General features: G+C 28.1%; 2 protein-coding genes across 2 annotated transcripts; one reads left to right on the top strand and one right to left on the bottom strand.

The window, feature by feature from the left end:
• Positions 1-45: 45 nt before the first annotated feature.
• LOC124945634 (homeobox-leucine zipper protein HAT3-like) lies at positions 46-1,504 on the bottom strand. Its single transcript, XM_047486099.1, has 4 exons — positions 1,257-1,504; positions 875-1,176; positions 699-778; positions 46-615 (listed from the first exon to the last, which is right to left on the bottom strand). Exons 1-4 carry the CDS (start codon positions 1,405-1,407, stop codon positions 315-317), a joined length of 834 nt encoding a protein of 277 aa, XP_047342055.1. The 5' UTR covers positions 1,408-1,504; the 3' UTR covers positions 46-314.
• An 8,596-nt stretch (positions 1,505-10,100) lies between these two features.
• LOC124946195 lies at positions 10,101-11,277 on the top strand. Its single transcript, XM_047486767.1, has 3 exons — positions 10,101-10,770; positions 10,840-10,905; positions 10,995-11,277. Exons 1-3 carry the CDS (start codon positions 10,138-10,140, stop codon positions 10,998-11,000), a joined length of 705 nt encoding a protein of 234 aa, XP_047342723.1. The 5' UTR covers positions 10,101-10,137; the 3' UTR covers positions 11,001-11,277.
• The last annotated feature ends 1,493 nt before the right edge of the window (positions 11,278-12,770 follow it).

The following is a 12,770-nucleotide window of genomic DNA, read 5'->3' as shown; positions in this document are numbered from 1 at the left end:
TATAATCTTTTTAATTGTGAAGAAAGAACATAAATTAATACAGCCATAGAATACAAACCTTTATAAAATAAATAATTAGATTCCTTTACATTACACATGCAACCACATGATTCAAACTCCTCTTGCATATTTTTTTTAATTAGCATAACACTAACCTAGCTAATTAAGTACATAGTCATTTTCTTTAGTTTCTATAAAAAAAGATTAAGATGGGATCAATAATTTAAAACATATCATGACCCACCAAATCCCCATCTACCCATATCTTTGTCCCAAATTAACCACATGACCAAACTACCCCCACCCCAGTTTGTCTACATAAACTGCCGTTGAGGGACGGCAGCCCAAGGGTGGTGGTTAAAAGGTACGTTGGCTCTGTTAATAGACCGTGGATCTACGGCGGCGGACGATGGTGTTGTCGCCGGCCCTACCCGCTCACATGAAGGACATAGAGTTAAGGTTGTCGGAGGAGCCATCTGCATGTAAAACTGAGGTGTCAACTTTAAAGCTCTCAGTTCTTGAACCTCTTTTTGTAACCTTCGATTCTCTTCTGTCAGATTATCACAACATCTCTTTAAGAATTCACAGTCAACTTCTGTCTGCTTCAATTTAGTTCTGCAAAATCAAATCATAATCATTAATTCATAATTAAACTCTAAAGTAAATTAATTAAAACACTTTTATTATATAAAACTAACCTTGCTCTTCTGTTCTGAAACCAGACCTCCACTTGTCGTGGCCTAAGCCCCAATCGTTTAGCCAAAGCTTGTTTTTGTTTCTGTAATTAAAACAAAACCCAACCCTCGATAAGAAATCATGGCAATTTTCTATATGATAAACACTAAAAGACTAAAAAGATTCAAAATTTACTTACTGGGTTCAGAGTATTGTGTTCTTTGAAGCTTTCTTCAAGTGTGGCCGATTGATCTTTAGAAAGACGAAGTTTCTTCCTAGACCCATCTCCATCTTCTTCATCACTAATTCCTCTTTCTGCATCATTCTCCTCTGCAAGTAGATCGCTACTAGTTCTCTTCCCCCCGCTCATCACGCTAGAGATCGTACTGTTCGGGGACGAAACCACCGGTTCTTCCTCGCAATCAACAACGGTCGCCGGAGAATGATTCACATCAATTCCCTTAAAGAACGACCCAGTATCCGAACTCCGATGATGATGATCTGTTGACAATAGATGATTTAGATCCAATATTAAAAAAAACAGAGTACTAATTAAGATCTAAGAGATGGGTACTACATACCTAGAGAAGCAGGGAAGGTCATGATCTGGGTCTGGGTCTTGTTGGTCCAAGATGGCATCAGATTCAACTGAAGGAGAGGATCCGGCCGGTGGTTGTCGACCGGCGGCGAGAAGCTTAAGCTGAGGGTCAAACCCAAATCTTCCTTCATCATTTTTGGGGTAAAGTAAAAGTATGAACAGATTGTGAACAAGTAAAGGTTTGGTCTTTCTAGAGAGAAAGGAAAGTTAGGAATATGAATGGATTATGAGGAGGATAGAGAAGGGTTGATTGTTGTTATATAGAAATAAATAAAAGAAGTATCAATCATGACATATGGTGTGTCAGATGGGACACAAATTATCTCAATCATATATAACTCTTTATTTCTCCATTATAAAAAAAAGAAAAAAGACAGATTTTATCCTACTTTTTTAACTCATTTTAATTATTCATATAATTGATAAGATTTTATTAACTTTTTTTTTTTTTAAGAATAAACTTTAATTTTCAAATAAAACTTTTGGTTATAAATTTAATTTATTTAATTAATTATATATATTTTATAGTTGGATAAGTAAAGTGTAAATAATTAGAGATTGAAAAAAATGGGGGGCCTTTTTTGAGAAAGAGTTACGCCAAGAAGTGGGACCCACGAGGAGACAGAGGAAGGTGGAGATCACGTGGAACGGGGGAGGGGTTGTGAAAAAGCAAAACGAAAGATGCGTGAATGTGTCTGTCTATCTTTTATTAGTCTTGTTTGTTTGATGAAAATTTCATTTTTTTATTAAAATATTAATTTATTTTTACAAAAAATTTATAATAAATTAGGATTTTGTTTTTCATGTAACTTAAATAATTATTAATTTTTATTCTATAAATAAAATAATTTATAAAAAATAAAAATAAAAAGTTTATATGAAACAAAAAAGGTGGGTTTGACTATTTAAATTAATAGTTTTATTTTTAGTGGAAAAAGAAGAAAAGAAAAGAAAAGGGGCCATGAAGTCACGTGGAGCAAACATGCGTTGCTGGTGGACACGTGGTTGGGAAGCATCAACTATTTTCCCACCACCAGCACATGTGGGACCCAAATCTACAGCCGTGCGTGTCATCTTGTTCCTCTCTCCTCCGACATCCACTCTCTCTACAATCATTTGAACTCTCTCCCCCTCTTTCCTCTCCATATTTTTTCTTTCCATTTTTTTTTAATTAATAAATTAAATTAAGTGACTATATAGTATAGAGTAAATGAAAAAATATTTAATTATTTTTTAAAAAACAATTATTTTAATTTATTAATTTTATTTGATTTATTTACTAAACTTTTGATTTAATTTGAAGGTAATAGCTTATTTAATAAGACTACACGATGAATATGAACGAATTATTCTAGCCCACAAACTTCAACACATGACATAAGGAAAATACAACTCATCAATTACTAACTATATGCTAAAAATTATAACTTTTGAGTCATCTATTATAGAAATATGTTTCTACCTTAATAGAGAAGAAGACCTAATTAAAGAGGTTGAAGTCTACTTTATATCTTCATTTCTTTTTATCTTAAGAGAATAACTTTTTTTTTTTTGAATTGGACAATAAGGCCATGATTGAGAGATGATTAACTTAAGGCATATCTTGATCCTAACCCATCATTTTAAGAAGTTTCAAGATCTGAAAGGGGAGAATTCATCTCTCCATGAAACAAAATGCTACTAGTCATGAAACATTGAATGATTAAAATCTTAAATCAAAACTCTGTGTATAAATAACAATATAACATGAACTGTCTAAACAATAAAAGTTTTTATTTCTTAATCTTTTGATGGGTTAAGACATTTGAGATAATATTTCACGCTAGGAAGGGGAATGATTAAATGATAATCTCAACATCAATGATTAGTAAAGGGTCACAATAACTTGATAATATTGATTTTAATAATATTTAATAGACCTCAATATCTAACAAATGTAAATTAACAGTGTCAATAGAAAAGATTCATAACGAAATCTAAAAACACAAGTTAAAAAGCAAAATATTAATCTAATGAATCATTAGTTTAAAAAAAATGATGTATAAATACTAATCTAATGAATTATATATGTATAAATGATGCATTAATTAGATTAAGTCTGGTTTCATCTAATTTTTCATTAAAATGTGTACTTATTTCTTTTATAAAATATAAGTTTTGATAATTTAATATGTTTTTTTAATAAATTTGTTAATTAAAGTAATAAAATGAGAGAAGATTTGACCGTAGTACAGCGTAGATTTGACCCAAGTGCACGTGTGCTTTATGTAATGCCTGTATTCCACGTCGTATCCACCACTTGTGTTATTTGTAATTAATTTTATATTATTTTTAATAATTTCAAGAAAAAGGCAAGGGGTAAATGTGATATTTATATAAAATCAAGAGAAGGGGCATGATGAGGGAACACGTGGGACAGCTATCACGCATACTCTCAATTAAATCAATAATTATTAACCAATCAATTTTAATATTATTAATAATAATGATGATGGGAAGAAAAGCTTTTTTGAGCCCACCCAATTATCTTCAATTCAAATTTAATATGTCATCATTATACGCATCCATTTGTTCAGAGCTTCTCTATTATTATTATTAATTTTATGATTTTTTATTTTATAAAATAATCTTTATAAAAAAATAAAAAATAGGTTATTTGTGATTTTTATTTAAATTCCGTTTGAGGAAGTAAGTTTTTTTGAATTTTATTTAGTTTTAATATCAAACAAGGTTTTTTTAAGAAAAAATTAATAAAAACCCAATAAACATATTACTTCAAACGAAGACTTAGTTAGAGTAACTATACAAATTAATAATATTTTAAAATTGAGAAATTAAACTAAACATGTAGACATATCTAGGTATAATTAAGTGCACATGAAGAGATATTGATTTATAACTAAAAAACAAATGACACAATCATGAAAGATACAGATCCTTGTCAAGAACACTAAGCATGAGTTGTGACATCTAATAATTGTTAATTAACCACTTAATTCCTAGATCCAGACCTAATTAATTAATTAATTAATTAATATTCCAATTATAGGCATCATAAATTCCATTTCATTATTGATTACTTCTCATTTGTATTTTTGGTAATCACGATCTTTATACATAATCATACACTTATATTAATCATTTACACTTATATTAATCATTTCATTCTGCTAAACAAGGTAAATACATATAAAATGATTTTTTAATACTTTTAAGGTCTTGTATATTGGAATTTATTTATTAAATTGTTAGGATTAAATAAATAATGATCATCACTATTTAATTTAACACAGAATTTTTAAATGGTCATTTATTTTACACTATTTACACTTTCTTTTTAAGTTAAAGTTGTCAATAAATTATAATTGATTAGTTTGAGGAGGCCTAACATAATCATACCTTATGTCATATGTTTGTTTCAATTACAATAAAGTCTAAAATTGTTGAATAAATATTTATTTATATTTTAAAATAAATAATTTTAATTTTATAAATTTAACTTTACAAATAAATATATATATATATATATATATATTATAAAGATGTTATCAATTATAAATTATAGATAGAATTATATATTTCTCACCTACTTTTTCACACATTCTCCTTCAAAGTTTTGGATCAATTTTTAGTTTATCTTTTTTTTTTATAAATATATTTTTTAATTTTATCTTTTTAAGAAGACGAGATAAAATATTAAATAAATGGTAAATTAATGTGATAAAATAGATAATTTGAAATAAAAAATATTAAATTTTGGGTCTTATTTCAGAAAAAAATTAATATCAAACAAAATTGTAACAACTATATGATCTCATTAATGAACAACATAATTTTTTTTTTAAATGAACAATTTAGTGAACAATGCAAAATTATTATAAAGAACATCAATCAATTTATATACTTTAGTTTCCAACAATAAAAATATTTGAGTCATTGAACATCAAATATCTTAAAAAAAAAAATTAGTTCTAAATGCTATTTATTTAACTCCGCTTTTAATAAGTGATGAAGTTACTTCCTATTCATCGTCACACAATTACAATTTTCATTAAACGTATATTTAAAAAAGAAAAAAAGAATCGGACAATTGAGTCTTTATATATATGCTTGATCAATTATTTAATTTGGAGTCCACTAAAACAAGTTGGATTATTATTGAATAATTTTTATCTAAGCTTTTTTTTTTTTAAATTATAAAAAAGTAAATTAATATTTTAATATTTTATTGTTTTTAAAAATTTATAACATTATTTAACATTTACCCCACAAGAGTGGTTAGTTCTCTATAATTCAAATAAAATATATTATTTAACATTTACATTTTTAGATATTAACAGAAGACAATAATTTTTTATTTATTAATAAACAAATAATAATAAAATTGAATTACTGATCGATGTCCTTGAGGAACGGTGTAAGCCGTTGGATGTTGCATTATTGAAAGCATTATTGTAAACAGTTGGAAATATAATTCCCCGAACGACAAAAGCACATGTCACGTGCTTTGTAGCTCCAAATTGAAGGTTTATAATTGTACGTGGGACCATAATGTTCGGTCAGGATACGTGATTAGAGATTAATTAGCATTTATCAGAATCTTTGCTTTTTTTTTTCATTTAATTATTTAAGGTTGTTTTAAGGAAACAAAATACAATTCCTACGTTTCTACTTATAACCTAGCATTTTTTATAATCCATTTCTATTTTAATATATTAATATATATATATATATATTTGTTAATTGCTTTTACATATAAAGTTGGCTTTGCAGACTTTGCTACCCCTTTTTTAGTTAGACTGGGTAGCTCAATATCCACATCTTTAAAAGTAAATTAGGTTTGGCCAACTTGAGAGCATCAGATTGCAACTTTTTGAGGATGAATAATTCAATTCATCCTACTAATTATCTTTAATCTTTATTGAAACATATTACTTTACACTAAAATCGTTACGTGTCGAATTTTGAGTGAGATCCCTACCGATAAGAATTCTATTAGTAGGTTCAAGTTCGATTGATATATAAGTTTATCTTTTTAAAATAACTCAACAAGAAGAACCTAGTAAGTTACAAGTAATTCCACATAAAATCAGTATTTGTCCCGATGTTTAAAGTTTCTATATTTTATGATATTTAAAAATTTATAATAATATTAAATTATATTTAATAAAAATAATGAAATATAGTTGATTAAATATATTATTTTTAATGTTTAGGGTTCCTTGCATATATATATATATATATATATATATATATAGTGGCGGACCCAGAAATATTTTCTCGGGGGGGCCAAATACCTAATAACGTAGCATTTTTTGACTATCAAAAAATTCATTTTTTAATTAAAATTTTACTCGATAATTACATAAAAATACTAATAAGCACAATTACTAAATTATTCTTGCCCATGAGTCGGTACAAAAGAAGACAAATATCTTCATTACGTTGACTATATCAATCAATCAATTCAAGAAAATTTCATTTATTTGATGAACTACTTGACTCATCATGTCATTGAAAAGGTAATCCTTGCCTCAATAGAGAGCGTGTTACATCAAATATTGTCGTTAAACATGTGTGATAATTTATTTCTATATCACGACCATGTGTACGTAAAACGTTTCTCACGTTATGTCTTTGATCTTAAAATGATTCAAATTGAATTCTAGCTTCATTATGACAATTATTTGAAGTTCTCATATGACGATTGAATCTTTCTAATGCTCTTTTCTAATTTTTGTACTCATCTCCTATAAATGTATCATCTACGTTTTCTCTATTTAAAGGTTTGAAAAGATAATACCAAAAACAAAATGATGCATCTTTTGATATGCTATATTTTAACCATGTATATTTAATCAGTAACATTAGACTCATTAGTAAGCTCATTAATTGATTGAGAAGACTCATGTTGGTCATGTTATGTAGAAGTACAAATTCGTTTATAGAATATCTTCATTATTCTATATCCTACATAAAATAAATGATTAAAAATAAATATGTGTCACAACCCCTAAATAAAATATAACAAATACATTTATTTGTTGAAATAATTTAAAATTAATTTAAAATTAAAAAATATAAAATAATATTTTACCCTTATATTTATATAAATGGTTATTTTACCCTTATATTTATAAGTAATTTGTATTATTAATTATATTAAAATTAATAAAATATATATATAAATAAATTATAATATAAATGTAGTTTTAAAATAAATAATAATATTATATGATTTTCATTATTTTATATATAATTCTTTATATTTTAACTTATATAAATAAATGTTATTTATATATTAACTAAAATTTATGTATTATTATAAATATTGTATTTTAGAAAAAAAAATTGTATAAAATAAAATATTAATAATAATTACTTTAATAAAATTATATTTGAAATTAGAATACAATAATTATTAATTAGTTTTAGGAAGGGTTAGTTTATTAAAAATAGTGTTGGTATAAATATAATTAAAAAAATGTTAGAGGCAGGGTTTGATCACCTAACCTTTACTATACATTTCAGCTCCAAAACCATTTAGGCAAAGCCTTACTTGATAAATATATATATATAATATCTTAAAAGTTTTACCCTGGTTGGGGGAGGCCCTTTAGGTCCGCCACTATATATATATATATATATATATTTTTGCAAACTAAATAAAAATAACCATACATGTTAAAGTTTGAACTAATTCATATTATTATTAATATATTTAACTAATTGAAATAAATAACCCTTATTAATTACAATATAAAATTATTATTATTATATATATATATATATATATTATAATACAAATACTAGATATAATTTATATATGGGAGCCACTCGACTAATCATTATTGGTTGGTGGCCCATATATTTGACCTAACTTGATAATGATAAAATAAATTATATATTATAGTAATAAATTATTACTAGCATTTAGCCGTGCATTTGCACGAATAATAATATAAAAAACCGTAAAAAAAATTACAGATAACATTTTTAATTTTATTTTTAACCGTTTTAAGTTTATGGGTGGGTCAACCCACAATCCGAACTAAGTATTCATTTAGTCAACATCATTATATATTAGTTAGTTAAAAAGTTGAACTTATATTAATATTAAAACGCCCCGCGTTTATCAAATTTGGTGTTGAATTTAAAATATAAAGTCTTTGTAGCCTAATTGGTTAAAGAGTTGTATTTGTTTTTGTTAGGTTGCAAGTTCGAAACATACCTCTATCATTTTTAATTTTATTTTTAACCGTTTTAAATTTAAAAACGGGTCAACCCACAATCCGACCCAAGTATCCAAATTAACCACAGCTCTCGACCCGGCAATCCGGACACTTTAAAAATTAAGCATCATTATATATATATAGATTACATTCATTATATTATAACAGACAGGTACGTATATGAAGATGAAACACGAATCATATGTGAGCTGAAAAAAAGGTGACGGTTTGATAGCATTCTAGTGTCATGCTCCGACAATGCTTAAGTAATTGGAAGGTAAGCTTATTAAAGCTTCTCGTCATCATGTTTCTACTATTTATGGATTATAATATATTGTTCAAGGGCATGTTTGTTTCCTTTAAAACAAATAATTAAATCTTAATTACTCATATTATTAAATTATACTTTTAAACAAAATTGTAAGATAAAAATTCATTCCCTACAAAGAATATATATATATATATATATATATATATATATATATATATTTTGAAAACTATAAAAATCCAATCAAAACCTAATTATTTAAATTTTAATCACTTAAACAAGATTTAATAGTTTCTACTTAGCTATGAGTATATATAACTCAGAAAAACCCAAATAAGTTTTCCCGAGGCCTGTAGCCCAGTACACACAAATCATAATGGACTCATCTAAGCTTTGAAGTACAAATGAATAATAAATGGGCCTAAACTAATATATATATTGGGCCTCAATTATAAACTTTTAATAAACAACATTTGATTCCCCAATATAGCAGGTCTAGTTGCATAACATAAAAAGAAGGACCGGCCCACTTCCCACCCAATAATTTATTATATTTTAAGAATAAATTAATAAAAAAATATATAAAGTAAATCAAATCCAAAAATAAACAAATTTGATTTCATCATCCTTGCTTTAATTCAACCATGTATATCAAAATTAAAACAAACACGTGTCAATATATTTGGTTCAAGAAATCCATTTAAAAGTATGTTTTGAGTTTGATTTATGGTGGGTTGGTCTTAAAAGTGATAAATATGTTTTTAAAAATAAATAAATAATTGTAGTGGCTTCTCTCTCACTATTTTCATTGTTTATAAATTTTTTCTCTTCATCTTTAATTATTTAATATTAATATAATGAAGTTTTTTCATTCTTTAATTAAGACTCCAAGACTAAAACAAAATAAATAAAATAAAACATGTTGATACAAATTAAATAAATAAACCCAAATAACTTGTTCATCTCAATTACCCTTTTACCAATCCAAAATTTTTATTATTTTTTATTAATTTTTGTTAGATGCTGACATGGCAAGGAAGTGGGAGAAACAGTGGGAAAGAGACACTTCTACGGTGGGACCCACTTGCCATTGTACCCTATTATAGACATAACTGCCACGTGTATATTACGCCTGTAAACCACCTTCTGATTAACGGCGGCCACCGCCGCCGACAAATTCAGAAACAATGAGCGTTAAAAGTAGAGGGAGTAGAATGGAATAACTGCAAGATTTGGAGGGCAATATAGGTAATTGTGTACTGTACGTATAGCCAAAAGCCGTGCCCCTGTATTATATATATAATCCCTATCTCTCTTCTTTTTTCCGGCCATCTTTCTCCGGTGGATGAAATTCTAGCATTTTCATGGCGACGGCGCCGGTGAAGTCTCAGCCTCTGCATAACTTCTCTTTACCTTGTTTGAAATGGGGACACAAGAATCAGATCAACAGCGGCAATAGGTTTCGGAGGTCGGCAGAATCGGGTCACAACTCACCTCCAACGCCTCCTCGTTCGGTAGTACATGTCAATGCATCTCCGTCGCGGATTGAAGCGGATGTGGGTTCAAAGAGTAAATCCCAGGCGCAAAACCGTTTCTCATTCACGTCTTGTTCAACCCAGAATCAGGAAGCGGTGGCTGTGGCTGTGGCTGTGGATGGAATCGCCGAAGGCGGCGGCGGAGGCGATGATCGTGGCGAGAAGATCTTTGATGCTGATGAATTGTCGGCGAAGCCGTGGAATCTGAGGCCTAGGAAGGTTGTGTCGAAGGCAGGGGTTGAGATCGGAACTGCAATTCCGTTGCCGCAAAGTGAAAGGCATGTGAAATCGATGAGGCTTAGAGGATTGGGTGAAAGTCATATGGCGGAAAGGAGAGCGAAGAGGAAGTTTTGGGTCGCGCTTTCTAGAGAGGAGGTTGAAGAAGATGTTTACGCTATGACTGGATTGAGACCTGCGAGGAGGCCCAAGAAGAGGTCCAAGAATGTTCAGAAACATGTCGATGTAAGAAATTGATTCATCTTCTTCCTTTTGTTCTTGTTTTTGTAATTCTCATCTGATATTTCTATGTAGAATGTTTTTCCGGGCACTGATTTGGTGGGTGTTTCTGCAAGCGATTATCGAGTTTATGAAACTCTGGTATGAATATGATCTCTTTCTGTCTCTCAGTCAGTCTGCTTATGCTGCTGCTGTTGTTGTTATTGATAATTTTTATTCTGAATTTGCAGGGTTGATGATGATGATGATGATGAAGTTGATCCTGAGATTGGGAATGCATGCTTAATGAAGACCTAAACTTTAGGTATAAAGAAGTGAATTATGTAGAAAAGATAGTGAATTACTGAATTAGCCACCTGAATAAGAAGAAATATATCTGATTTCTTGCAACATGTTGATTAGCACATACTATTTGAAACAAAAGATACTTTAATTTAGTTTGAACAAGGTTTTACTAGTAATATATACATTTTCTTCTTCTTCTTCTTCATTATATGTCTGTCATTTTCTGCATATGATTTGGTAATTGCTTTGCTTGTAACTGCAGTTACAACATTTGACATTATGCATTATTATTATTAGTAAGGTAAAGGCAGAAATGACTAGGAGAAGTGATGTTGAAGGCATAAGAACTTAAGGTTGAGATAATGTTATGCTTTTGCTCATTTTGCTCATTTTACTGTCATAAGAATCATGATTGACTTTGGATGTTTGGGCAAATCTTTAGGGCGATTTTTCACACTTGAGCTACTCTAATGGGTTTACTTAGAAACTCGAAACACTAAAATCTTTTGATTATCCCATTTGAAAACGCCAAAGCAAGCCTAATTAAGAGTGTTTCCCATTTTACAGAACAGATGTGAGTGTGGATAAAAATTACCCAATTACAGAACATCCCAAATTTATTATTTATTTCATGCATATTTATCTGGGTGGTTTCTTTGAGCCCTGGTCAGATTGGCCATACTTAATGGAATATGGATACAACTATTGAGAGATTATTATTATTATTTTTCATTTGCATGGACAATAGGGCATCATAGACTATATATATATATATAACCACCCATACCCTTAAGGCTTTAAATAACATTCTTATTCCTATTCTCTAACATCCCTTTATAGTCTACTATATATGCAACCCATTTTGTCTAAATTGGGTTCTGTAAAACCCTAAATATTTGTAACTAATGGACAATGAAATGGAATGTGGGTTGTCCTCTCTTTTACTTACTATACACAATAACTGTTTACAAAGGTTATTAGTAAGAATTGCAATAATTGCAGTCCAAAAACATAGACCATTCTTCTAATTTTGTGATCTTACCGTTCATTATAATTTTTACAAAAAAGGATAGATTCTTTTGTTATTACATATGTAAATAATAATATTATTCTAAATTTAATTCACTCAATTATTTGGTTTGGTTAGAACCACAATCATTTATTCCATTTTAACTTATGTAGTTTTAGGATGGAGGATTGGTAAATACAAATACTATATATATTATTATTTCAAGAAAAGTTGACTTTTTATACTTAATAATTTTATTGATATATATTGTAAAAAATATTCAAAAACTTTCAATTATTAAACATTTTAGTTAACCAAAACAATTTTAAACAAATCAACTTAATTGTCCTTAAAATCTATATGCAAGTGTAATATTTTATTAGCCTGATTTCATTTGAAAATGCTTTTAATTTAAGTGGGGACGATGTAGGTGTTCTCCTTAATTTCCAAAATAAATATTTTATTAGTCCTATACATCTTTTATTATCAAATTATTAATATTTAATTAAAATAACATTATTTAATTATGTATAACCTTTATATTATTAAACACTATTTTTTTAATTACTTAATTAAAATAAACTATTGTTGACTTCAAAACATTGTTTATTTTTTTCAAACCTACATCAAACAAAACTTCACCAAAAAAAAAATAATGAAGTACTTTAAAATTAATTAATTACTTAAAAGTAAAATTTGAAAAAGGGGTAAA

The sequence above is a fragment of the Impatiens glandulifera genome, chromosome 7 (assembly GCF_907164915.1).
Source record: "Impatiens glandulifera chromosome 7, dImpGla2.1, whole genome shotgun sequence".
In the NCBI taxonomy this organism is placed as follows: domain Eukaryota; kingdom Viridiplantae; phylum Streptophyta; class Magnoliopsida; order Ericales; family Balsaminaceae; genus Impatiens; species Impatiens glandulifera.
The sequence above is the reverse complement of the archived record's forward strand: the minus strand, read 5'-3'. Positions and strand labels throughout refer to the sequence as shown.

Excerpts from the sequence above, each read along its gene's own strand:
- LOC124945634 (XM_047486099.1), bottom strand. The coding sequence starts at position 1,407 with ATGATGAAGGAAGATTTGGGTTTGACCCTCAGCTTAAGCTTCTCGCCG. Across the intron at positions 1,177-1,256 it reads GACCTTCCCTGCTTCTCTAG|ATCATCATCATCGGAGTTCG; the intron begins GTATGTAGTACC and ends TATTGTCAACAG. Across the intron at positions 779-874 it reads AACACAATACTCTGAACCCA|AAACAAAAACAAGCTTTGGC; the intron begins GTAAGTAAATTT and ends TTTTAATTACAG.
- LOC124946195 (XM_047486767.1), top strand. The coding sequence starts at position 10,138 with ATGGCGACGGCGCCGGTGAAGTCTCAGCCTCTGCATAACTTCTCTTTA. Across the intron at positions 10,771-10,839 it reads ATGTTCAGAAACATGTCGAT|AATGTTTTTCCGGGCACTGA; the intron begins GTAAGAAATTGA and ends ATTTCTATGTAG.